Source organism: Elephantulus edwardii, unplaced genomic scaffold (genome assembly GCF_000299155.1).
Source record: "Elephantulus edwardii isolate Elephantulus edwardi_28Jun2011 unplaced genomic scaffold, EleEdw1.0 scaffold00070, whole genome shotgun sequence".
NCBI lineage: Eukaryota > Metazoa > Chordata > Mammalia > Macroscelidea > Macroscelididae > Elephantulus > Elephantulus edwardii.
In genome coordinates, this window is record NW_006399820.1 from 15,068,214 (window position 1) to 15,096,022 (window position 27,809).

Below are 27,809 nucleotides of genomic sequence, written 5' to 3' on the forward strand. Positions count from 1 at the left end.
TTGGCACAGGACAGAGTGGAGTTTAGGGCTGTTGTACATAGGGTCGCTATGAGTCGCAGGCGACTCGACCGCACATAACAACAACAACAACAACAACAATACTATAACGCCATCACTTCTGCCTCTGGCCGTGCAGCCTGTGAGGCTGGAGGTGTGAGTCGCACTGAAGGCTTGCAGAATAGCGATCTCGCCCTTCACCAGTACCTGAGTCCACAAGGTGTTCTCTTTCTCCTTTGCTTTTGGTAAATTTTTGTTTGCTGCTTCTGCTACAGATTTCTGGCATTTGAGATACACAGCTCCAACAAGTTTGGAAAGAGAAAGGTCCGTCCTCTGAGAATTCAAACAAATAATAATCCTAAATCATGTGAACCTATGAAGCTGTCCGGCCTTGTCACAACGTATCTGTAGAAATGGCAATTCCTTGACAGTGTCTTAATTCTATGTCAGGAGTAGACACAAGGGGTGAAATAAAAGTCTCCATGGTCCTCAACTGATGAGATGACATTTAAAAGTAAATGTTAAAAGGTGCTCTTGTGGCATCATGCGTAGGGGGCAGTGCTGCTAACTCAGAGGCTGGATCTCTCTGAAGGTTCAAAGCCATCAGTACTTCATTGAAAGAAAAAAAAATGAGCATATCTCAGATGTGTAGTTTACAGCTTTGGAAACTCAGTGGATGATCAGCTATGAGTCCAAGCCTACTTGAAGGCAGAGAGTTGAGTTTTTAATTTGATAAGGCAATTCGCATATTGATTGTGAACTTATTCATAATAATGTATATAAATAATTGGAAAGGGACCTATGTTTCCAACAACAGGAGACAAGGTAAATAATAACATTATTTACCTAAATGTTGAGGGTTATAAATGCCTCTAAGTAGTTTTTAAAATATTTGAAACTATTTTGAACAGCACTTGAGCAAGCAAATTTTGATTTAAAAGTTTTTTAAAAGAAAAAATAAAGACTATTGTTGTTGTTATGTGTCAGCATCTAGTTGCCTGCAACTCATAGCTACCCTATGCACAACAGCCTTAAACCCTGCTCGCCCCTGTGCCAACCTTATTGTCTCTGACACACCTACCCCCATTACGCCAGTCACTGATTCAATTCATTTCATCAAGGGTCTTCCTCTTTTGTGCTGTTCTCCACCCTCCCAAGAATGACATTCCTCTCCAGGGACTGCTCCCACCTTGCAACATGTCCAAAATATGTCAGATGAAGCTATGGAATCCTTGACTCCAAGGAGCAGCCTGGCTTTAACCTCTCTGGGACGAACTTGTTTGTTCTCTTAGCACAATATACCATGGACTCAAGGTATATTCAGTACTCTTCTTCAGCACCACAGCTCAAAGGCATCAACTCTCCTTCTATCATCCCTAGTCACTGACCAGCTCTCTGATGCATAGCAAGTGATTGCAAAGACGATGACTTATATCAGGTGCACATTAGTTTCTAGACTGACATCTGTTGCTCTTCAGTACTTTGGAGAGGTCTCTGACAGCAGAGATCATGTTACAAAATATCATTAAACTATAGTAGATGTGATCAAGACTGAGAGATTTTTTTATTAATCAAAAATAATCAGTTAATAAAATAAGTAATTTGCAGCTCGTTTAGAATAGAGTCTTTAAGAAGCGATAGATACACCCATGCTCTGCATCGTTTAACATAAAACATTTACATCTACTTTCCCTTGATAATATTTTGATGTGAGGTCACTATGTGGTTGGAATTCTAGCAGAGCCATATCAATAAAGCATTATCTCCAGTCATAGCTTTGTTGCTGCTGTTACGTTCCACTGAGTCAGGATCCACTTGTAGCTGACCCCTGTGGATTTTCAAAGGCAGTTACTTGCATGGGAGGAGATTGTCCTCTGCAGAGCACCTGGCAGATTTGAACAGTATGCCACTCGGGTTGACAGAGCGATTCTTTACCACTAGGCTACCAGTGCTCCCTAACTATGATTTTAGTTTCCTTAAATTGTCAGGTTAAATCTAGAGATTTACCAGGCAATCAGAGTGTAAAAATTCATCTGGATTTTTACAATATTTTTTTAAAAAATATTTTTCTGACAAAATTTATTTTTTGGGGAAAAAAAGTGCAATTCATCTCTAAGAAATCTTGCCGATTTAATTACGTACATAACTAACCACCTTCAGCTCACACTTTTACATTGCTTTATATACTATTTATTAGGAATATAAGGGACTTATATCAGAATTTATAAAATACTCGAGCTCCATAAAAGATAAAGATAAATAACCCAAATGAAAAATGGTCAAAGGATAGGAACAGACACTTCACCAAATAAGACATTCAGGTGGCCAACAAATACACGAAGACATGCTCAAAATCCCTAGCTCTTAGAGAGATGCAAATCAAAACAACTATGAGGTATCATCTCACTCCAGTAAGAATAGCAAAATTTAACAAAGCAGCCAACAACAAATGCTGGTGAAGTTGCAGAGAAACTGGAACCCTTATTCACTGTTGGTGGGAGTGTAAAATGGTGCAACCACTATGGAAGGCTGTATGGCGCTTTCTCAAAAAGTTGCAAATAGAGATACCATTTGACCCAGCAATTCCTCTACTGGGAATATACCCTAAAGAAACCATACCTGCCACCCAGGCAGATATATGCACACCCCTGTTTATTGCGGCTTTGTTCACAATAGCAAAGAGTTGGAAACAACCCAAGTGCCCATCAACAAATGAATGGATAGAAAAGCTCTGGTATATTCACACAATGGAATACTATGCTATGCTGCATTGAAAAACAAGGAATTAATGCAATATTATTAAAAATGGGTGACCCTGGAGGACATTATGATGAGTGAAATATCTCAGTCACAAAAGGACAAATACTGCATAGTGCCACTGTTATAGAATGGGACTGACATCAGGGTTGGGATGAGACTGAGAAAAATTGGATAAATTATGTATACTGCATTGAAACAGATGAGGGAGAGAACAGTTTAAAAGCAATATATGGTTATAATGATATATGGTTATTATGATATATGGTTATTATGGCTATGACGGGAGTCCAGAGTGAAGATTGCATAGTGGAGTGTACTGGGGTGGGGAGCAGGGGGATTGTATACCAATGAAGGAATCTTTCTTCTACTTTTCAGAGAGAGGAGCGAACTGAGGCGGAGGGGTGGGCAGGGAGAAAAATGCAACAATGAAAGAATGGAAATCCAAAATTTCTGTAAATGTTAATTAAAATTAATAGAAATAAAAATAAAAAAGACTGTTGTTGCTGTTGTTATTGTTATGTGTCATCTAGTCTCTTGCAACTCATAGCGACCCTATGTACAACAGCCCTAAACTCTGCTCTGTCCTGTGTCAATCTCACACCCATCCCAATTACCCCAGTCACTGAATCAATCCACCTCATAGAGGGCCTTCCCCTCCTGTGCCATCCCTCCACCCTCCCAAGCTTGATGTCGCTCTCCAAGGACCTGTCCCTCCTTACAACATGTCCAAAGTATGTTAGACAGAGCCTCAGAATTCTTGCTTCCAAGGAGCCACCCGGTTTGACCCTTTCCAGGATGAATCTGTTTGTTTTCCTAGCAGTCCATGGTACCTTCAATACTTTTCTCCAGCACTACAGCTCAAAGGCATCAATTCTCCTTCTATCCTCCTTAGTCATTGTCCAACTCTCTAATGCATAACAAGTAATTGCAAAGACCATAACCTCTATCAGACGCACCTTAGTCTCCAGAGTGACACCATTGCTCTTCAGTATGCTGGCGAGGTCCCTAACAGCAGACTTTCCCATCGCAATACGTTTTTTTATTTCCTGGCCATAATATTAATACAATTATACAAATGGAATATAATTGTCATTGCAAACTGAATTCATACGTTTTAAAATATATGTCATGTTGGAATCACTTGACAACTAACACCACTACCAACAAAATAAACAAGAAGTTCTTGGGTAGTGAAACAGTTAATTCAGTCAACTACTAACTCAAGGGTTGGTGGTTCAAGTCCATCCCAAAGGGATTTGGAAGAAAGATTTGGCAATCTCTTGCAAAATCATAGCCATTAAAAATTTTATCATAACATGGTTCTACCTTGACCCAAGTGGAGCTCCCATGACTTACAGCTGGCTTCATGGCACTTAGAATCAACATAACTGATTCTTGGTAAATACTTAGCGAGACACAGAGGTGCTAGGCTTCTTGGAAAGCCAGCTTTCCCTTTTGAGAATGCTGCATATTGTTAGCATCACTGTGTATGCTTAAAGGGTGAATGAGAAGCACAGGCTCAGCCTGAGAGCACATCAGAATCACCTGGAGGCGTTAAACTTCACATCACTGAATCTCTGATTGAGCAGATGCAGGGTGGGGTCTGAGAAGCTGCATTTCTAACAAGCTCTCAGGTGATGCTGTTGCTGGGGGTCTGAGAATCATTGGCCAGAAAAATGGTAACTGAAAGGTACAGATCTTGTACTGGGGAACTGATTCTGTTGCATAGAGACTATGTTAGACAGAGTAGAACTTCCTTGTAGGATTTTTTTATGGAAGTTGAGTGCTGCATCCTTCTGCCTCAGAGTGGCTGGTGGTCTTGAACTGCTGAACTTTCAGTAAACAGTCAAGCACTTAACCACTGTGCCAGCAGGGCTCCTAGACAGAAATTGGCCAGAGTATTCTCTTACCTATCTAACAAGTGAGCATTGTTGTTTAGTTTCAATTAATCTGAGAGGTATGGATTGCTATCCTGTCTGTTGGTAAAAAGGATTTCTAGTGTTTGGGTTAGGGATTGAATTATAATAAAGCAGAAGGTATTAATGACTAGAAAATATATAGGAAACTCTGCTTCTCTGCCCCTGATGTTTAGAATAACTGTATTTTGTGCTTAAAGTAGTCAATCACTTTATTTTTACAACTGTGATTTGCTATTTCTAAATGACAAGAGAGGCGGTTTCACACTCAGATGCAAACACTTTGCTGCCGATAACACTTTGCAAATGCGGGCAGCTCTACTCCTCGTCAAGGAAAAGACAGCTCCAAGATCATTGCCACTTTCCCTTTTTTCAATTTTTTATTTCCCTTTCCTGTGGGCTTTTGAGGAAAAGTTAAGACCTCAATGTCTGTGTAAAAACCGTCATGAGAAGGATTCATCTGGTTTCCAGTACTTGTTTGCACTCATAGTCTTTCACCAAAGGCAGTGCTCAGACATGAAAACAAGGTGGAGCTGGGTGCTGGACAAAGCGAAGAGGATGGCTGTTTCCAGGAGGAAATGTGTGAATAATTTATCAAATTTATCAAGTCAGAAATGAAAACATGGGCTGTACTACCTCGAATAGTGGAAATTCCTTTAAACATGACAGGGAACTAAAACAGCGTCATAAGGGATTTAGGAGACACAGGTGGTCTGTGATTTGCTGCTAACCTAGGAGTCAGTGGTTCATATCCACTCAGGAGCTCCATGCAAGAACTATTTGATGATGTGCTTCTGTAAAGATGATAGATGGTCAAGAAAACACTGGGGAGCAGTTCTATTCTGTAACATGTGGGGTGTCATGAGTCAGGACCAATTCAAACTAAGTGCATTAGAAGGAGTGATGTGGTTGCATATGTGTTTATTTACATGAAGGGGGGGAAAGCGAGTTAGGAGAGACCTAACATTGCATGAGTGTCCCTGTGTAGGAAGAAGGTACCTGACTCTGGGCAGCAAACCGTCTAGGGCAGTTACCTTGGTGGAGGGGCCAGGGAAAGTGTCAAACTCTTGGTGATTTTTATCCCTTTTTCATTTATTTTTTCTGTATTTCCTATTATATATTGCTTATATAATTACTTAAACAACATCTACGGTGGCCTAGTGGTAAGGAGCTGTGTGCATCCCAAAGGCGTGCACTCTGCACCATGCACCAGCGGCTCCAAGAGAGCAGGCTGGACTATCTCCTCCCATGCGATTTACTGCCTCTGAAAACCCACTGGATGGTTAGCTATGGATCGGCTTTGACTTCATGGCACACAACAACAACAACAACTAAAGATAAAATCAAAACAAGCTGTTTTTGTAGAAGGACATCATGCTTGGTAGGAAGGTGGAAGGGACAGCATAAATGAGGAAGAGCCCAGATGAGATGGATTAACACAATAAGTGGCCAGGAAATTAAAAGACAGATCACGATGGGAAAGTCGCTAGGGACCTCTCCAAAGTACTGAAGAGCACTGGTGTCACTCTGGAGACTAAGGTGTGCCTGATACAGGCCATGGTCTTTGCAATCACTTCCTATGTTTCAGAGAGCTGGACAATGACTAGGGAGGCTAGAAGGAGAATTAATGCCTTTGAGCTGTGGTGCTGGAGAAGAGTATTGAGAATACCATGGACTGCTAAAAAAACAAATAGGTTCATCCTAGAGAGGGTTAAACCAGGCTGCTTCTTGGAGGCAAGGATTCTGAGGCTTCGTCTAACATACTTTGGACATGTTGCAAGGAGGGACCGGCCCTTGGAGAAGGATGTCATGCTTGGGAGGGTGGAGGGACGGCGCAGGAGGGGAAGGCCCTCTATGAGGTGGATTGATTTAATGACTGGGGTAATCAGGTTAGGTGTGTTGGAGACAGTGAGATTGGCACAGGATAGGGCAGAGTTTAGGGCTGTTGTACATAGGGTCGCTATGAGTCACATGACTTGATGGCACATAACAACAACAACAACAACATGTCAGAGACAGTGAGATAGACTGGCTCAGGATAAAGCAGGGTTCAGAGCTGTTGTGCACAGAGTTGCTATGAGTCAAAGTCACTTTGATGACACATAACAACTAGCTGCTGTCACTCGCAGTTCATTCATTGACTTGCTTGAGAAGTGTGGAGTTCCTCTCTTGTCTATGGAGCGGCATTGAACATGTGGCTTATCTAAATGCAGAAGGAATCTGGGGCTGACACTACATAGTGTGCACAGCTTTGATGATGTTCTTGGTTCTGACTCCCAGTATCTTTATGTACAGAAGATAGCAGCACTGCCCGGTCCTGCCCCGTCCTCACATCACTGCTTACGCTTGAAGTCCACTGTTAAAGCCATTGGGTCAGTCCATCTTCCTGAGCATCTTGCTCTTTCCCCCTGACTCTCTGCTTTGCCCAGCGTGATGTCCTTTCCCAGGGACAGGCCCATCATGATGACTCGTCCAAAGCACGGGAGTCAACGTCTCAGCATACTTGCTGCAACGTTCTGGTTGTACTTCTAACGAGACACGTTTATTCATTCTTCTGGCAGCATTCACATCTTTAGAATACAGTATTTACTGTGTAATTATGCCTTCAAACGCTAGATATTTACTAATAATGGAATAGCAAGTGTGGAAATAGGCTCAGTTGTCAATTTCTGGTAGTCGCTATAGCAACACACTATGATAAGTTCTATTTTTGTCCCTGTGATTATAAATTCCTTTCACTAACATAAAAATCTTAAAATGTGTTGTTATTTTAAATACATGTACAATATTTAAAAACACATACTTACATATTATTGGTGCTAAGTGCCACCAAGTCGATTTTGAGGAGTTAAGATGGAGAACTACTTCGTAGGATTTTCTAGAGTATAATTTTTACTACAACAGACTGCCACATCTTCTCCCACAGAGTAACAGGGTAACTTCAAATGGCCAACTTTTTGGTTAAGAGCCAAGTGTGTAACCATTGTGCCTCCAGAGGTCCTTTATTCATACATGTACACATGCCACAACACATTTTTAAATAGAAATGATCTATATATTCTTTTTTTAAACTTTTTTTTTTTTAATTTAGTTTGTTTGTTTTTCATTTCAATGAACATCTACAGAGATGATCTACATATTCTTCCTCAACACAACAGGATTAATCCAAAGTCGCAGGTTTAGTTCTGACTCATAGAGACCCTCTGTTGTGGTTCCAAGAAAAATTTTTACTAGAAATATCTGCCTTTCTTTTTCTCTCATATCAGCAAGTGCATTGGAAGTGCTGACCTTTGGGTTAGTAACCTAGTATGTAATGCACTACACACCAGAACTCCACACGAGAGGGTTACTATCTTCTATCAGACACTTGGATCCACAATCAACACCCGTGGTAGCAGCAGCCAGGAGATCAGAAGACATGTTGAACTGGGAAGATCAAGGATCTCTTTAAAGTGACAAAGTGCAAGGATGTCAGTTTAAAGACTAAGGTGTGTGTACACCAAGTCATCATATTTTCCAATGCTTCAAATGCATGGGAAAGTTAGATGATAAGGAAGACCAAAGAAGAATCGATACCTTTGAATAGTGGTGCTGGCAAAGAATACTGAATATATCATCAACTGATAAAAGAAAAAAACAAATTTGTCTTGGCGGAAGTGCAGCCAGGGTGTTGCTTAGGGGCAAGAATGGCGAAATGTCATTTCATGTATTTGGGACATGTTATCAAGAGGGGCCAGTCCTTGGAAAAAGACACCGTACTGGGAAAGGTCAGCGGAAAACAGGATGATCTTCTATGAGACAGGTTGACATAGTGACTGCAACAAAGGACTTGAGCCCAGAGACCGTAAGGATGACACAGGGCAGGGTGAAGTTGTTTTCTTTGTAAAGATGATCTTGAATCTATTGTTATCATTGCATGATGCCACTGAGTCATCTACAAATCACAGAGACCCTATGAACAATACAGGCAATCTTAAAAATTGTCATCAACTTAAATGTTTTTAGAGATAGTTATGGAATCTTATCTTCCTTGTTTCATAACTTTGTTGATTATAGTTTCAATATTACCATGGTTACTCAGCCTTGAGTTTTAAGAATGAGAAATCCCATTGAAATATTCACATACATAAAATTAATATCACCTCAGAAGCTATATTTTAGAAATCTCAAACTTCTTTTTCAATTATTCTTCAGTGTAAATAATCCTTTATAAATGAAGGAAAAACTAACAACAAATGAGTGGATAGAAAAATTATGGCATAGTTACACAATGGACTATTACACAGCATTGAAAAAGCATTATGCAACATGAGGGTGGGTCCTGGAGAACATTATGCTGTGTGACATCTCTGTCACAAAAGGCCTAATGCTATATATACTATATAACACTGCTATATAAAAATAGGACAGTCAGGGGTGGGGTGGGCCGAGAATGAGGAAAGAGTGGATAGATAATGAACACTGCAGTAGAACAGATGAGGGGAAGAATTGTCCAAAATGAGTACATGATTATGATATAACCCTGTTAGCTGAAATTGAGGAGGACCTGAAGTGCTTGCTGCAGAAGGTCAAGGACAACAGCCTTCAATATGGATGGAAACTCAACATCAAGAAAACAAAGATTCTCACCACTGGACCAATTGGCACGATCATGATAGATGGTGAAGAGATTGAGATTGTTGATAGCTTCAGTTTGCTTGATTCTACAAGCAACACAGTTGGTACCAGCAGCCAGGAAATTAAAAGATGAATTGCATGGGGAAATCTGCTGTGAGAGACCTCTCCAAAGCCCTAAAGAGCAGTGATGTCAGTCTAGAGATTAAGGTGTGCCTGATAAGGTGTGATGGTCTTTGTAATTACTTGCTATGCATTGGAAAGCTGGACAATGACTAGGGATGGCAGAATGAGAGTTGATGCCTTTGAGCTGTGGTGCTGGAGAAGAGTACTGAATATACCATGGACTGTTAGGAGAACAAACAAGTTCATCCTGAAGAGGGTGAAGCCAGGCTGCTCCTTGGAGGTACAGATTCTAGAGCTTTGTTTGACATTCTTTAGACATGTTGCAAGGATCAGTCCTGGGAAAGGGACGTCATGCTTGGGAGGGTGTAGGGACAGTGCAGGAGAGGAAGACCCAAGATGAGATGGATTGATTCAGTTACTGGGGTAATGGGAGAGGTGTGTCAGAGACAATAAGATTGGCAAGGGATAGAGCAGATTTAGGGCTGTTGTACATAGGGTCACTATGAGTCATGGGCGACTTGACAACACATAACAACAATATATGACAACAACCTGAAACAAGGGTGTATTGCTGAATAGGCTGGGGAAGTAGGAGTGCAGAAGGAAGAAAATGTGCAGAAAATGTGCAACAAAAATAAAAAAGGAGGAAAAAGTAACAAAGACGATGATAGGAAAGAGCTACATTTACATTTGAAGGGTTTTTTTGTTAGACTTGAGATGGAATAGAAAATAATTTGGAGGCAGATGCGGATTTAAACATACACTTTATTCCAGCGGATCCTAGCAGCTCTGGGGTGTGGGAAAGTTCCTTAGAATCCTTGAGCTTTCTGGTTCTTCATCTTTAAAGGCTTAGATGGTATTTGAGAACAAAAATACAGAGTAACAATGAGTTCAATCATATCCGAGATCTTGAGGATGGCATAGGATAGATCAAGGTACAAGGCTCAGATCTGCTGTTCATGGAGGTGCTGTGAGTCTTAGTGGATGCAATATCACCTAACAACAACTATTCAGGTAGGCGATGCAAATGGTTAACTTGCTCATAAACTGATAAGTTGGGTGTTTAAGACCACCCACAGATACTTTCCATGAAAGGCTTGGTGATCTACTTTTAAAGGGGAAAAAACCAAACAAACCCATCAGCATTGACAAGTCTATGGAGTAAGTTCTACTCTGTTGCACATGGGGTCACCATAAGTCCATATTAACTTCATGGCAGTGGTTTTTCAAAATTCTTAGAGCTTTAGAGCAGTACCTAGTGCCCAGAGTCCTAGAGGGTAATCATCTTTCTTTTCATGCTATTAAAATGGATGTCTCACTAAGAAAATACACTCATTATCATGGAGGCTGTGTTACTGGTCTGCACAGTTAATTCTATGTGTATAGAGTGGTTTCCAACCAAGTTGTCAGTGCTGACTATATTGTACATAATCAGCCCTGCTGGTGCAGTGATTAAACTGCTTGGCTGGTAATTGAAAGGTCAGAGGTTTGAACCCACCAGCCACTCCTTGGGAGGAAGATGTAACAGTCTACCTCTGGAGAGATATAAAGCCCTACCAACCCCAGAGAGCAGTTGTGCTCTGTGCTATAGGGTCAAGATGGTCCAGTATCCACTTGATGGCAATGGTTTGGTTTGAGCGTGTACTTTTAAAGCCACTATACACAGCAAGCAATAACAGATTTCAGGGGAAAGTATCATGTTTGTATTGACAAAACACGGGAATTTCATTTACACCAATGGTATCTATATGTGTTAAATGCACTCTTTTGGTTATTTCCATTTTATAAACTGCTGAGATCTAAATGATACGCAGATATTTTTGCAAAGCATCCTTGTACAATCATTTCAGCTACTGGAGGGAGCTTTGCTGATGTTGTCCTTGGGGACTTCTAACACAAAGGCCCCCACCTTTCTGATAGTTTTAATCCAGCAGTGATTTTGTAGGAGAAAAGTGGACAATTTCTTCCCATGAATTTGACAGTCTTGGAGACCAAGTGAAGGGTCAGCTTATGATTCCAAGACAATGAGTGATATTTGAAAGTGTTATATGTTTGGAGCACCAATGGAACACATTTGGTGTGGCATACTAACCAAAAGCAGTTTTAATCTACCAGTCCATCTGCAGGAGAAAGAGGAGGCAGTCTCTTGTAAAGATTTACAACCTTGGAAACCTGATAGAGTATTGCTATGTGTTGGAATCAACACAATGGCAGTGAGTTTGATTTCACAATGTTTTATGAAACATGAGCCCTCATTCTTATAGATAGCAAAGCACAAGTACCAATTTGTGACATCCCAAAGTGGGTGTAGAAACAAGAGCTGCTGAGTCATGCGTGTTCAAGTTCAATTGGCACATCCATCAGCCTTTGGTTCTGAGGAAAACAAGTCATCTCCTAGGGCTCTCTCCCTGCTCCTGGAGCATTCACAATAGCATCAATTCATCTACTAAGCCAACATTTACATAACACTTACAGCATGCCAGTTAAGCCAAGGAACAAGAGCACAGCCATGATCAAGATACACCCACTTCTCTATCATGCTGGAACTGAAAGCATCTCGTAGGAAGATGGAAGTTTATCAGGCAATTCTTATATAGGGCACGAAGATTAGCGGCCTAGGCTGCCAAAGTGGTAATAATTATGAGAGGGTATCCTGGTTCAGATCAAGGGATCATGGAAGCCTTCCCAGAAAAAGTGGTGTTGAGTCTAGACATAAACAACAAGAAGACATTGGTCTGATTAAAGAACAAAAATAGAGAGGGGGGAAGGAATAGATTGTACAGAGACTCAGAGGCTCGTGTCAAGTTTGTGGAGCTGGCAATGGTGAATAATGACAGCTGAAATGCCTATCAGATAGAGCCAGGACTTTATCTAGAGGCCAAAAGAGGCAATGAAAGGCTTTAATAGAAGACTGATGTTCGTGAGTTGTTGTTAGGTGCCATTGAGTCAAGTATGAGCCTTAGCAATCCTATGGACAACAGATTGGAACCCTGTCCTATCCTGTGCCAGGTATCTCACACTTCCTGACACACTCACATCCTTTGCTGCAGTCACTGTATCAATCCCCCTGGTTGAGGATCTTCCTCTCCTTCATCGACCCTCTGCCTTTCCAAGCACGATGTCCCTCTCCAAGGAACAGCCTCCCCTAACATCATGCCCAAAGCATGTGAGATGAATCCTTTTCGACTTTACTCCAAAAAGCATTCTGGCTACACTTTCTCTAAGACATGAGTTTATTAGTTTTTGTGTGTGTACCATCAAATCAGATCTGACTGGTACAGGAGGAGACTGACCCTTCTTCTCTAGCAGAGCATCTGGTGGATTTGAACCATGTACCTCTGGGATTGCAGTGCAGCTTCTTGCCACTAGGCCACCAGAGCTCCCTCTAAGACATGTTTGTTTGTTCTTTTGGCTGTCCATGACTCTTGTCTAGATCTAGGTGGATTATTGTTACATGGTCTAAAGTGGAGGTAGTGAGGGACATGGATGAGCACAAAACTGGATGCAGGAGATGCTTATCATGTAGGTGTCTACAATCTGGTAATTGATGGGTCATGAATGATAAGGGAGAGATAGACTACAAGGTATACTTTTCAATAAAATGTCATCATTAATGTCTCCTTATTTGGCTTCCACTTAGTGCAGTGCCATGCACAAGAGAGTGGAATATTACCCAAACCCGAGTCACCTTTATGATTGGTTGGGATCAAGTCTTTTTGATCCATAAAGTTTTCATTAGCTGCATCTTGAAAGTAGATCTCTAGACCCTTTTTCCTAATCTGTCTCAGTCTGGAAGCTCCACTGACAGCTGTTCACCATTTCAGTAGCACACATACCTCCCCTGACAGATGGTGGTGGCTGAGCATAAGGTATATTGGTAGGAATCGGACATAGGTTTCCTCTATGGAATCAAAAGGTCAACAGACTCCTCAGCCCCAAGTGTCCCCGGGGAAGCAGAATGTGAAGCACTAGGATTTGGGACAGCAGAGAACAGACGACAGCCAGGAGAAGGTGGAGCCAAAAGAAGCATTTTATTTGGCACAAATGTATTAATGTAAATAGAAAGAAATCACAAAATTAGAGATAATTTCACAAAGTTTGAAACCATACTGAAAGAGAATGTCAATTTTATCATATATATAAACTGGTCAAATTTTTGAAAAAAAAAGTAAGAAAAAAATTCAACTCATTGGCATCCAGTAGGAACTGACCTACAGCTGACCCTCCAGTGGGTTTTCAGAGGCTGTAAGTTGCACAAGAGGAGACTACCCATCTTTCTCACGATGAGTTGCTGCTGGCGCACTTGAAGCACCACAGAGGCCCCACCTTTGGGCTAGCAGTGCAACTCTCTATCATCCGTGCCACCCGAGCTCCCTTAAATGATATTGTTGTTGTGTACCATCAGGTCAGAGCCAACTCACAGCTGACCCTCCAGCAGGTTTTCCGAGGCAATAAATCGCATAGAAGGAGATCACTCATTTTCCTCCCATGGGACAGCTAGTGGATTTGAAGTTTGTATAATTCGTAAAATGGCAATTTCAATTACTTTCTTAACTTCTGACCTTCATGAACTCACTCCTAAGTTCATGGCAGAACTCCCAAGGGCTTAGGGCCAAAGAGAACATGAAGCAAATGAAGAGATTTACAAGCCAGGAGACTAATTTTGTTTCTTTTGTTGTTTTTAACTCAATGAACATAAAATGACTTATTAGAATACATCATCTGATTGGTTGTAGGACATGTCTGACTCCACGACTCCGATACTGTCATAACTATAGTTTAAGTCACTTGAGGCTACATCACTTTTGCTTTTCTTCCTTTTCAGGGGTTCACCTCCCTGTGGGTCTGACAGCTGCCAAGCAGCAGAGCTGAGGGCTCCAAGTCCTTTGTCAGCGGGGACCTCAGTCCCACCCAGTCCTACTGGATCCCCACGATGGTCTAATGGTGGAGGTCGGTCGCTCCGGAGTCTTTTCCTTATTTCTTCTTCTTTAGTCTGAAAGGAATTGAAAAGAATGAAAGGAATAGAAAAGCCTGAAGAACTTGGTACACATTTTCAGAAAGATTGCTAGGTAATGAGCAACCTATGGCTTCTCTCTTCACACAGTAACTGAATAAATAGCTGTCCAGTAGTCTCTTTAAAGAGGGCCGACACCTCTGTATGCTGAGGACCTTGTTCTCAGAGAGGCCAGAGAGGCCAGACAGTGGAGGCTGTCAGTGCAAAGCCCTGGAGGCTGGGTCCCAGGAGAAGCGCTGATGGAGGTTCGTGGGACTCTGTCACACATGTACAGGCAGCAGGAATTGTGTAATGGTCTGCAAAGTCCCCTCTCAACACTCCACATCCCCCTCCTTACTGCTGTATCCCTACTGAAAACTCAAGTTTACTGTGAAGAAAATGCCACTCTTCACTCAATTCTGAGAACTGAGCCTTGTTTACTGCAATATCACTTTTTGCAATGCTGTCTTGGCCCTTTGGGGTTTGGGTTGGGTTTTTTTGTTTGTTTGTTTTTAATAACGTTTTGCTTTATATTGATTTGCTTACAAAGTTCATATACATTGTATTTCATACTATTCTTCATTCTCATTGTATTTAATACAAACATGCCATTCATTATGCTTCAAAAAAAATCAATCATTGAACTCTGCCCATTGTGGCCCTGTCACTCTAGATCCCTGCTGGATCTTTCCCATTTCTTTTACCTACGCTTCCCTCCACCCACCAATTTGTGCAACCCTATAATTCACCAACCCCCACCAGCCCCAGTCCATCCTCACCCCTTTACTCCTATCCTCCTCCCCGTGGATCCTCATATATGTTTTACTACTTACCTTTCTATTTCTACAATAATGGTCTTATACAGTATTTGTCTTTATGAGACTGAGCTAGTTGACTTAACATAATCCTCTCCAATCACCCCCAACTTTGGTAGTAATTTTCCAAATCATTGCCCTGAGTGCTATGAAGGCCACCATTTGAATCTCACAATTTCTCAATCCATTTATTGTGGTTGGACATTTGGGCTGTTTGCATGTTCTTATGATGGTGAATAGTGCTGCTATGGACATTGGTGTACAAGTCTCCATTTGTGCCACAGTTCTAATTTTCTTGTGGTATATTCCAAACAGTGGAATAGCTGGACGGTATGGAATTTCAGTGTTCATCCTTGGGAGGAAACAGGCCCTATTTTGGCCCTGTGTGAGGGTCAATCTATTCTACTTCCTGAGCAGTTGATGAAATCCTCTTTTCAAGTTCTCACACTCCTGGGCCAACAGAACCTGATCCAGGTATTCAACAATCAATGGGGATAATCACTGTCATTGATAGAATTGTGTCCCTAAAAAGATCTGTTGTAAATCTCAACCCCTACACCTGTGGTTGCACTGGGAAAATCTGCAGTTAGGAACCTCTCAAAATTATTGAGGAGTCACGATGTCAGTTTAAGGACTAAGGTGTGTCTGATTCAGGCCACAGTATTTCCAATCACTTGTGATGCATCTGAAAGCTGGATAATGAATAAGGAAGAAAGAAAAAGAATTGACACCTTTGAGCTGTGGTGTTGGAGAAGAGCACTGAACATCCCATGGACAGCCAAGAGAACAAAGACTTGGAGAGGGTGCAGCTGGAGTGACCTTTGGAGACAAGAATGATGAGGCTTCACCTCACATACTTTGGACATGTTGCTAGGAAGTGCTATTCCTTGGAGAAAGACATGATGCTGGGAAGGGTGGAGGGTCGGCGAATGAGAGGAAGACCCTCAACCAGCCAGACTGACATGGTGACTGTTTCAATGGGCTCTTGTGTGTCAGGAAGTGTGAGGATGGCACAGGATAGGACATGGTTCAGATCCTTTGTTCATAGGGTCACTATGAGTCATACTTGACTCAACGCCACCTAACAACAACATGCCTGTATTTAAGGGAGCTCTAGTGGCCTAGTGGTAAAGAGTTGTGCTGCCAACCCAAAGGCATATGGCTTGAATCCACCAGCAGCTTCAAGGAAGAATCTTCCTGTGTGATTTACTGCCATTGAAAAGCCACTGGAGGGTCAGCTATGGGTTGGTTCTGACTCAGGACAACAATATGCCTGTGGTTACCAGGCTCTGGAAGCATATCTATATCCATATCCATATCCATATCCATATCCATATCCATATCCATATCCATATCCATATCCATATCCATATCCATATCCATATCATCTATATCCATAGAAGTTGTGCTGCTAAGCAGCACCTCCTCCAGTGTGGGCTGGAGTGGGAAATACAGCAATCTCCTCCTCTGAGATTCCTTGTTGTTGTTATGTACCTTCTGGTTTTGAGATGCCTTTGGTTATTTGGGAATGAGTTCTTTTTATTATGTTAATGAAGGTGGGTTAGTACAGGGCTTGTCTTAATCTCTTTTTAAGCTATAAAAAGAGCAAGTTGATTAGCAATCAAGCAAGCAGAGATTGAGGAAGACAGATGCCCTGACCCATGAAGATTACAAGGAGCCAAGCAATAAAAGCTGAAAAGAAAAGGGAAAAAAAAAACCCCCAAACTCCCACAATCCCACAATAAAACAAAACGCTTCTCCCAGAGCAGATAGAAAGACTTTCCCACAGCCAGTGCCCTATTCCTGGTCTTCTGAGCCTCTTACACAGTGAGAAAACAAATGCTTGTTAAAGCCACTCACTAGTGGTATTTCGGTAATAGCAGTACAAGGAACTGAGACAGCCCCCACGCCCTCTGAGCCTGTGGAATTACTCAAATTATTCCACTCCTAGGAAACCCAGGGACCTAGTTATCTCCTTCTACTTGCCGTGCACAAGCCCTGCTCCAGGATCAATGGCACAGTCTCCAGCCTGGCGTCGTGGGATGCTGCAGCTCCATGTGTTAGGGAACCATGACTATAAGAAGTCTGACTATATTCATGGCTTCCTTGGCTCCTGTTTCATACGCCACACTTGACTTAATCATCCTATGAATCTGCTAGCTCTAATTACTGACCAGTCAGAAGTGATTCATCCACTATTGGGCCTCCAAGGCTGTATATCACACAGGAGGGAATTGCCCATCTTTTTCTGGTGCAGCTTCTGGTGGTTTCACACTGCCAGAGAGGTATGACCTCAGGGTTGGTAGGGCAACTCCTTATGGACTAGACCATCTGAGTTCTAAATGCTTTTTAGAGCATTTACTTAAAGCGTATGGATGGAATTATATCTAAACTAACCTCTCTACATTGCTATGCACCATAAAAGAAATTTAATAAATAGCATTAAATGACCACTTAAACATAACATAGGAGGTATGTTGCTGTTGCTAGGTGCTCTTGAGCCAGCCTGGACTCATGGTGACCTGATGTACAACAGGACAAAGCATTGTGTGGTCCTGTCTGTGCCTATGTTCAGTGATGAATCAGATCTTTGTGATCGTCAGACTGGATGACTTCCCTTCCAAGTCTGTCTAAGTCTGAAAACACTACTGAATCTGTTCAGTGTCACAGCAGTAGGCAAATCTCCACTGACAGATGCGTTGACTGGTCAGCAATCCAGCCCAAGTGTACCTACCACTGAACCAAGCACCACAGCCTCAGGGTTATAGGTGTAGATCACCAAGCACCATGCAATTTGTCCTACTCCTGCTGATGCAGGAAGGAAGAGGGAGGAGCTTGCATACCTTCCTGCGCTCCTCTGCTGCCTGCATCTTCTCTTCTATGTCCTTCATGGTGAAATCTTTCACTTCCCTTTTGATCTTAAGCTTTTTCAGTCTGGCTGGTGGTTTTCTCAGTGGCTTGTCAGTTGTGTTTACCTGGAGGAAGACAATGGTTAACATGGAGAGGGAGACATAGTCATTGGTAGAGGGGAAAGAGAGAAAGGGCAGAGCAACCAGTTTAAAAATGTTTATGTTCAATTTCTAAACTTCTCATGACAGATTTTTGTATCTATATAAACATCTATATCTGTTTAGCTAATATATCTGTATTTCTCTATATCTCTATCTATAAACACTCTCTCCCTCTCTCTCATTTATCTATCTATCTATCTCTACATGAACATACATTAAGGGAACTCTGGTTGCCTAATCAGTATGTTGCTCCTCTTCATCCTTGAAGGCAAGTGGTTCAAATCCTCCAAGAACAATCGTCTCCTGTGCCATTTACACCCTCTCTGAAAACCTTCTGAAGGGTCAGCTTTGATTTGGTTCTGATTGAACAGCAATGAGTTGAGTTGATAGACACCATGAAATATATGATAGATAACCATGAAAAGTGGAAGTCATTCCTGGAAATAATACCTACTAGATTTTAAATCTACTAGATAAAATCTACTAGAGATAAAACCTAATAGCCTAGAAACAGGCTATTGCAGAAAATGTGCCAAGAACAGGAAGATGTTCTAGAGCTGGTGAGGAGGACTCATGGGAGGAAACCAGGGTTGAAGATGAAACACATAATGGAACTAGATGTTCAGTGAACAATGGATTTGAAGTCCAAGGTCATACTTTAATCAAGTGACTTCATAATATTTCATAAACTGTTAATTACTTTCCATTGAGATTGATAGGAGTTTTTATGACTTCTAGTCTCACGAAGAAGAGAGATAATTCATGGTTACAGAGCAACATTGAGGGCTTCAAACCAGTTCAAAACAGTCCAGTAATTGCCCTCATAAACATGGTCTTCCTATGTGTTGCATAGCAACCAAATCTGCAACCTATGTTATTCTGAGGAAGAAAAAGTTCAGCTCTGAGCAAGATAACCGCTGGCTGTGCCAGTCTCAATGTGTGTGCTCTCCAGAGTTCTGGCAATGCTGGTCCTCTCCGAAAGTCCAGCCACAGTCCCTCCTAGAAGTTTCAGACATTCAAAACAATAATAGTGAACTTCTGGCTTCAAGTTCTAGTTACCAATACCAAAGTGAAATTGTTTAAAGAATTTATGAAGAGAGCTTTAATTTAGATGTTTTTCTTTTAAAAATGGTTTTGAATATTTATTTGGTATGAGAAATTGGAATGATACATACATAATCTCCCAGCCTTCTGTTTAATTATCTGATTACCTCACCTCATTCTCTTTTATGAACTTTTGTTAAGAATTTAGTGTGTACCTTTCCAGACATTCTCTCTTTCCCCTCCTCAAACACATTCTCTCTCTCTCTCTCTCTCTCTCTCTCTTCTTTCTCTTCCTCCTCCAGTTCCTCCTCCTTTTTCTCTCTCTTTCTCCCCCCTCCCTCTCTCTCCATGTATATGTGGAGTTGATCCTGACTCACAGTGACCCACCATAGTGTTTCTCAGGCTGTAAAGCTTAAACAGCAATAGATGGTCTCATTCACCTTGTGAATTTGATTACTGACCTTTCAGGTAATAGCCCAGCATGTCACCTACTGTGCCCCAGAGCTCCTTCTCCATAAATGTCTGTGTTTGCATAACAAATTCATCTATATTGTTAAAGAAAACATAAATGGGATTGTACCATATACATATCCCCACCATTTGCTTTCTTCACTTAATTTAATACGGCCATCTTTCTAGGTCAGGATATATAAATGTATTCCAACTAAAAGAAAATTTTAATGAACTTAAAAACTTCATTACTAGACAAACTGAGTATTGTTCCAGATAATTTCTCTAATGACTTTTTTTAAAGACAAAAGAACTATTACTACTAATTCTAATTTCTAAAAGACTTTCTCTTCAGACGACAATTCTGGAGGCACTGAGGAAAGAAATCAGACACAGAGAGACGGTGCAGCTCAGTAGAAAAGGCACTGGATCTGGATCTAACACAGAGCCCCGATGGGTGACTTGATCTTGGTGTTGCTTTGCATGATTCCTTAAACTCTGTGAGCTTTCCTCATTTGTAGAACAGACTTAATGATACTACTTCATATTTTAAAGAGAGAGGAGAGTAGATAGTAGCTCCTCAATAAGTGATAGGTACCTATTTTTTCAGCCAAGGAAAAGTCCCCCCAAAAATACCAACTGCAGTCAATTCTTACTCATGGCGACCCCATGTATTTCACAGTAGAATTACACAGAAATTTTAATGGCTGATATTTAGGTGAGCAGATTGCCAGACATTTCTTCCAGGGCACGTTTGGATAGGCTCAAACTGCCAAACTTTCAGTCACCAAGCCCTTAAGAAATGATTTTCCTCCAAAAATAATAGTATTAAAAACCACAAACAGGATGAAATATTTGTCACAAAAGGAGGATTGATAATTTGATAAAACAGGAGAGCAGGAGGTGAGGAGCCTGGCCTTGAACTCCCATCTTCGTCACTAATGTTGTGTGAACTCTTTTGTTCAAGTTCTCCTTTGTCTTTTCACTCTGTTTTCTCAGCTCTGAACACCAAAGACAGCTAAGGGCTTTTCCATATTTAAAAATCTATAATCTTCTACATTTTAGCTGGTTTAGCTACAGCCATTAGATAGTTTCATGTGATGAAAGATTTTTCCTTCAGGAAAACCTTGGCTTGTTTGTCAAAGCCAAGCTTCTTGCTTATTTGTTTGCTTTTATAGACTTTTACTTTATTTTTTAATGATATTTGGCATTTAGTCTTGCTGTGAGGAAAAGCCATCTGCTGAAAAGAGGGGCATACTAGCTGTTACAATAGCTCAACTAATGACTCAGCAAACTCACTGTCCAGTTAGTTCTGACTGATAGTGACCCTCCATGAAGTTTCCAACACAGTAAATCCCAACAGAGAAGACTGCCCAGCTTTCCCTCAAGGAACCACTGGGGGATTCAAACAGCCAGTATTAACCAGGCCTTTGGCTTGGCAGTGCAGCCTGCTATGCACTACACTGCCAGAGCTCCCTCAGCTGGAGACATCAGAATGGCAAAGACATTTTAGGAGATGATTTTTACCACAGACCAACAGAAAATGAACCAGTAAGCCAAGACACAATAAAGAAAGCCCAGCTGGGCTTTCCATGGGAAGGGTAGTAGTTCTGAGGGAACTTCATGTTTCTCCTTTGGGTTGGAAACTTTCTCTGACTTCATTCCAAAGTGATGCCTATGAAATAATACATTTTCTTCCCCAACTTGAAGATAATCCTATACAGAGAGTCCTCTTCCCTCTTGAGATTGACATCTGTAAAAGAATTGAAAGACTTATGTAAGGATATCTTGATTCTTCACCTCTGAGCTGTGTGAGGTCAAGATTTATCATTGCTACCAGAAGTCACTGAGCTGATGCTTATCCACAGGAATTCCAAGGGTGCAGAGTAGAACTCCACTCCCGTGGGTGCTGTGTGGGACTCTAGAACCAGAGGCACCAAATCTGTGTGTAAATAAAAAAAACAAACAAACACAAAACACAAAAAAAAAACAACCACACAACAAAAACCCCAAAATAAAAACCTACAAAAAAAACAAAAACAAAAAACCACCTCCAAGTCAAACTTAGAAAAAAGTCTGCCATCTTGTTGGAATCAACACACAGCTCACCTTCCCTCGGGTTTAAATAGCATGCACATGGGAGGACTGTCTGTCTGTCCTCTGGGGAGATGCTGGTGGATTCGAACTGCCAGAGGAGTGCTACCTTTGAATTAGCAGTAAAACTTTCTACAGACTAGGCCACCTGAACTCCTTAGCATAAATGTTGTTGTTATGTATTGTCGAGTCAGAACTGACTCATAGCTGGGTTTTCAGAGGCTCTCAATAACATGGGAGGAGATTGCCCATCTTTCTCCCTTTCAGCAGCTGGTGGGTTTGAATTGTGTGCTTTTGAGTTGGCTGCACTACTCCTTACCTCTTAGCTACCATAGATATTATGTATAAATATTGTTGTTGTTGTTGTTGTTGATTGCCTTCGAGTCAAGCTCGACTCATAGCAGCCCTATAAACAAAAGGCTTGACGCCCCTCTACAACTATCAACATTTATCCAAGTTCATAGAGTTTCCAGAGGCATGTTATTTAGGGAGTGAATGCCACTCCTCTTTCCAATATGCACAAATAGGGAAGTCTAAAAGCAGAGCCTTAACTTCACTTTACAGTCTTAACATGAGTCTGGAATCCATGTTTTGAAATCCTTGATTTATTTACCAGTTCATTCTATAATTCTCTGAAAAAAATATTAGCAGCTTCTGCACTTTTAATAATAAAATACATTAACCAAGTGGAGATACAGGCAGACAGGCAAGGTGGATAGATGTTAGCAAGTGAAGGATTATACCAGTGACAATGCATATATGATACATATATGGGAGCTCTGTTGGGCTAGTGGTAAGGAGCTGAACTGCTAACGTGAAGGCACGTGCTTCGAATTCACTAGCTGCTCTGAGGGAGAAGGATTGGCAATATTCTCCCATGAGACTTGGTGTTAGGTGCTGCCAAGTCCAATAGGACTCATAGTGACCCGCTGAACAACTGTTCTGGACACTATGCTATCCCATGCCATCCTCACACTTCCTGACATATTCAAGTCTATTGCTTCAGTCACTATGTCAACCCACCTGATCAAGGATCTTCCTCTCTTTTGCCAACCTTCCACCTTCCCACGAACAATAGCCCCCTCTAAGAAATAACCTCTCCTGTCAACATGCCTGCAGTATATGAGACGAAGCTTCATTGTATTTGCCTCCAAGGAGCACTCTGGCTCCTCCCTCTCCAAGACATATGTTTGTTCTTTTGACAGTCCATAGGATCTTCAGCACTCTTCTCCAACACCACAGTTTAAAGCCATCAATTCTTCTGTCATCCTTAGTCATTGTCTAACTGTCAGATGAATAGCAAGTGTTTGGAAAAAAACATGATCTGAATCAGGTGCACCCTTGTCCTCAAGCTGACATTATTTTTCCTCAATAATTTGGAGAGTTCCTTGACTACAGACTTTTCCACTGCAATACATTCTTTCCTTTCCTGACTGCTGGAATGAAGTGTATTGATCATGGATCCAAGTAAGGTGAAGTTGTTGAGAGTCTCAATCCTTTCTCCATCTGATGATGCTACTTATTGGTCTAGTGGTGAGGATTTTTGTTTCTTGACGCTGACATGCAATCCATATTGAAGGCTGCAGTGTTTAACCTTCTGCAGCAAGTGCTTCAAGTCCTTATTTCCAGCAAGCAAGATTGTGTCATCTGCATAGTCAAGGATATTGATGAGCCTTCCCCCGATCTTGATGCCACATTTTTCATTGTAAAGTCCAGCTTCTTGAATAATTTCCTCAGTTTATGGATTAAATAGATGTTGAGAAAGGTTATAACCCTGACACACACCTTTCTTAATTTTAAATCATGCAGTGTTCCCATGCCTTGTTCTCACAACAGCCTCTTGGTCTAGGTATAGGTTTCTTATGAGCCAATTAAGTGCTCTGGAATTTCTGTTCTTCTCAATGTTAGCCATAATTTGTTATGATCCACACAGTCAAATGCCTATGCATAGTCAACCCTTTTCTAATTCCCTGGAAGTGCTGGCAACCTCTAATCTTTCTACTATCTCTACAGTGTTGCCTTTTCAAGAATGTTATGTAGTGAGAATCCTAACAGGTTGGTTTTCCAAACTAGTTACTTTCCATGGTCAGCTAGTTTACAATATAGTCTAAATTCAATTTTGGGTTTATATATGCCCCACTCTGACACGAGGCACAAGCTATGACTTGGATGCACTTTTCTAACCATGATGTCTCCTGCCAAGGAATTCTGGTGGTTTTGAACTAAGTGTCTTATGGTTGACAGTGCAACTTCTTTCCCTCTAGGTATTTACAAAATAAAATGAAAAGACTGTATCAGTGACACTCAGTTAAGTGTGCTGAAATATGAGGGTGTGTGTATGTGTGTTGTTTTTGTGTACTATCGAGTTGGAATTGTACCATAGCTGTCACTCCAGTGGGTGTTCAAGAGGCAATAAATCTCATGGAAGGAAATCTCACAAAAGGAGATTACCCATCCTTCTCCTGAGAAATAGCTGGTGGATTCAAACTGTGTGCCCTTGGGATTACAGCACAGCTTCTTACCACTAGGCCACCAGAGCTCCCATGTCACAAGTATTATACATAATTCTTCACCTGCTGATATCTGTGTCTCTTGCCTCTCTCTCTCTTCCCCCTCCCTCCCTTGCTCTCTCGCTCTCTCCTTAGATGGGCAATGTCCTCCCATATGTTTACAGCAACTGAGTTTGAGTTTTTTATTTTTTTTTTTAAAGCTTAGCTTTAACTCCATTTTGATGTTTTGACATGAGTCTGGAATTCGTGTTTGACTTTTTAAAAAGGCCCTTCCTTTAACCTAGATGGCTAGCCTGGCCAAATACCCTAAGGACAATATTCCTTTTCTCTGAGGTCTGGCTGCTATAGGCTATCACAATCTACTCCCAAAGATCTTTCTCATTGTAGTTAAACAGATGCACAATGTAATAGCTGTGGTTGAAGGATCTTGGTTCACAGACTTATTGACAGACCTTTACAATTGACCTCCATGATTGACAAAGCAATTTTACTGAGAAGCTGCCAGAAAAATTGGTCTTGTAACCATCCTGGCCTCACCCTATAGTAAACTGATTTATACCTTTGTAGACACTTCAAGTGAAAGTTGTGTGATTCTCCTTGTGTGTTATAGACCCGTAGCATATAAATTCTTAATTCTATGTAGCCCATCCATAACTTCCCTGATGAACTTTTAAGCAATTATTTTTTTTAACCTTCATTGCCTGCTCTGAAAGGATAACACACACACACACACACACACACACACACACACACACATTCCTGCTTGATTTCATAACACTGTATTAAATTTTTATAGCATAAATAGTATCTATGCCAGATAGAATTCTTCACATTTTACTTTTGAAAGGATTATCTTCTTCTTTTTTTTTTTTTTAACCATCCCCTTTTTGCTTTCTAGAATCTTTGAGCTCTGGTGGCATAGTGGTAACGAATTGTGTTGCTAACTCAGAGGAAAGCAGTTCAAATCCACCAGCTGCTCTGAGAAAGGAAGAGGGCCTATATATTCCTGTGAAATTTAAAGACTGAAAAATCCTTTGGAGAGTCAACTATGATGAGTTGATTCTGACTCAACAGTACATAACACTGATTTGCTTTATAGAGTCAATTTTATCATGTCTTCTCCCCTCCCCTGAACATAATATTAAATATTGCATAGTTAAAAGTAGTAGTTGTCTGATAATAATTTCATTCTTAATGTGACTCCCCTCTCTTGCCTTCAATTCTCATGCTCATCTTCTTAATCAATTTCATAACTCTTCCCAGGACACTAGGTGTCTGGCCCACTCACGTGCTCAGCTGCACCTAAGTGCAAAGAGGACTTTACCTGGTCACTGAGCAATTATGTATCTTCCTCATTTACATACTAGGAGTATTTAATCTCTCTTTCTGAAGTGATACATTTCCAGAAACATTTGAGAGCTCTCTTTGACAATGAATGGGGGCCATTATAAATTCAAAAGCTTGAAACCATTCCAGGCTTATGCTGAATTAGAAGCTTTGTGTATATGTGTGTGGGAAATTTAGAGCAGAGATCAAGCAACTGAAAGGGGGTTTTTAAAAGCTGGTCCTACCCACAGACTTTCAGCTGCTATTAGCTTTTGTCAAGTCAACGAAGACATTGCTGTCCATAATATTGTTCCAGACTGGTTTTCACATGCAGATCACTTGGACTTTCACCATAGCCTGCGTCTGTTTGGGAGTGCTCTGAAATATGTTCAACACCTGCTGACAGACAGGCAGTGACTATACAATGAGATTCACTGGCTGGGAATTAAACTTATGTCCAGGTTGGAAGAAAGAAAATTCTGCTAGCCAGAAAAAAAAAGGCTAGCCATTAAATGTCACCCAAAGCCAAATGGTTCAGTACTCAACTTCAAGGCAAAATGTTATCTTTTTTGTCAAATGGCTAAAGAGACAGTGGTACATTCACACAGTGGAATACTATGCAACACTAAAGAATGACAAAAAAATTTATGAAATATTACACAACAAACATGAATCAAGAAGAAATGAGGCTGATGACATAAGTCAATCACAAAAGGATAATTATGGTATAAAGACATTCATAAAAAGCTAGGAGAAGATTTATGCACAAATAGAATCATTCTTGGATGACTACCAAAGAAGGGAATAAAAATGAATAACTAGATAATCATAATAAATACATAAGTTGGGTGATGAGTAAGGCAATATAAAAGAAAAGGTTGATAAGCACATGCAAAGGCATTTGACTATGTGGATTACAACAAATTGTGGCTAACCTTGAGAAGAATGGGAATTCCAGAACACCTGATTGTGTTCATGTGAAACCTATACTCGAACCGAGAGGCAGTTAAGTAAGGAAATACTGCATGGGTTCAAAATAAGGAAAGGAGGGTGTCAGGGATGTGTCCTGTCTTCATATATTTTCAATTTGTATGCAGAACAGATCTTTCAAGAGGCTGGACTTTTTAAGGAGGAATGCGGCATTAGAATCGGAGGAAGATTCATTAATAACTTGCGTTATGCAAATGGCAAAACTGTAGTTGCTGAAACTGAGGAGTACTTGAAGCACTTGCTGTAGAAGGTAAGGACTGTAGTCTTCAATATGGATTGAAACTCAACATCAAGAAGACAAAGATTTTCACCACTGGGCCAATTGGCAGCACCATCATAGATGGAGAAGTGATTGAGATTATTAACATTTCAGCTTGCTTGGCTCCACAATCAACACTCTTGGTATGAGCAGCTGGGAAAGCAAAAGATGAATAACTTTAGGAAAATGTGCTGTCAGTCAGGGACTTCTTCAGAGTGCTGAAGAGCAACAATGTCAGTCTAGAGACTAAAGTGTACCTGATCCAGGCCATGCTCTTTGAAATTACTTTCTATGCATCTAAGACCTGATCAATGATCAAAGATGACAGAAGAATTGATGCCTTTGAGTGGTGGTGTTGGAGAGGAGTATTGAACAGAACATGAACTAACAAGAGAACTAACAGGTCAGTCCTAGAGAGGGTGAAAACAGGCTGCTCCTTGGAGACAAGGATTTTCAGACTCCATCTCACACACATACTTCAGGCACATGGCCAGAAGGTACTAGTCCTTGGAGAAGAACATCATGTTTCGAAGAGTTGAGGGATAGCTCAGGAGAGGAAGACCCTAGATGAGATGGACTGACACAATAACTAGGGGAATGAGGGTAGACAGACGTTTTGGAGACAGTGAGATTGGCTCAGGATAGAGCAGAATTCAGAGCTATTGTTCATAGGGTTGTTATGAGTTGTAGTCGACTCAATGGCATGTAACAACAACAAGAAGCCCATTAATCAATCATAATTAATGTTAGAAATGTATATGAAATGAATGCATGAAAAGTCAATATAATTTACAAAGTTCACTTGGATAAAAAAAATTAAAAATCCACTCAGAAATATCTTGGAAGACAGGCCTAGCCAACTATTTCTAAAAGGTTGCAGCCTTGAAAACCCACTGGAAACGTT

At 41.0% G+C, this 27,809-nt stretch overlaps 1 protein-coding gene across 1 annotated transcript in view; it reads right to left on the minus strand.

The window, feature by feature from the left end:
- Window positions 1-14,121: 14,121 nt before the first annotated feature.
- The window catches only part of STMND1 (stathmin domain containing 1), a 53,743-nt gene continuing 40,055 nt past the window's right edge, over window positions 14,122-27,809 (minus strand). Inside the window, exons 4-5 of the mRNA XM_006888693.1 lie at window positions 18,065-18,196; window positions 14,122-14,406 (exon numbers count right to left, since the gene is read on the minus strand). Coding sequence (XP_006888755.1) covers window positions 14,122-14,406; window positions 18,065-18,196 — 417 coding nt within the window. The remainder of the gene's footprint in view (window positions 14,407-18,064; window positions 18,197-27,809) is intronic.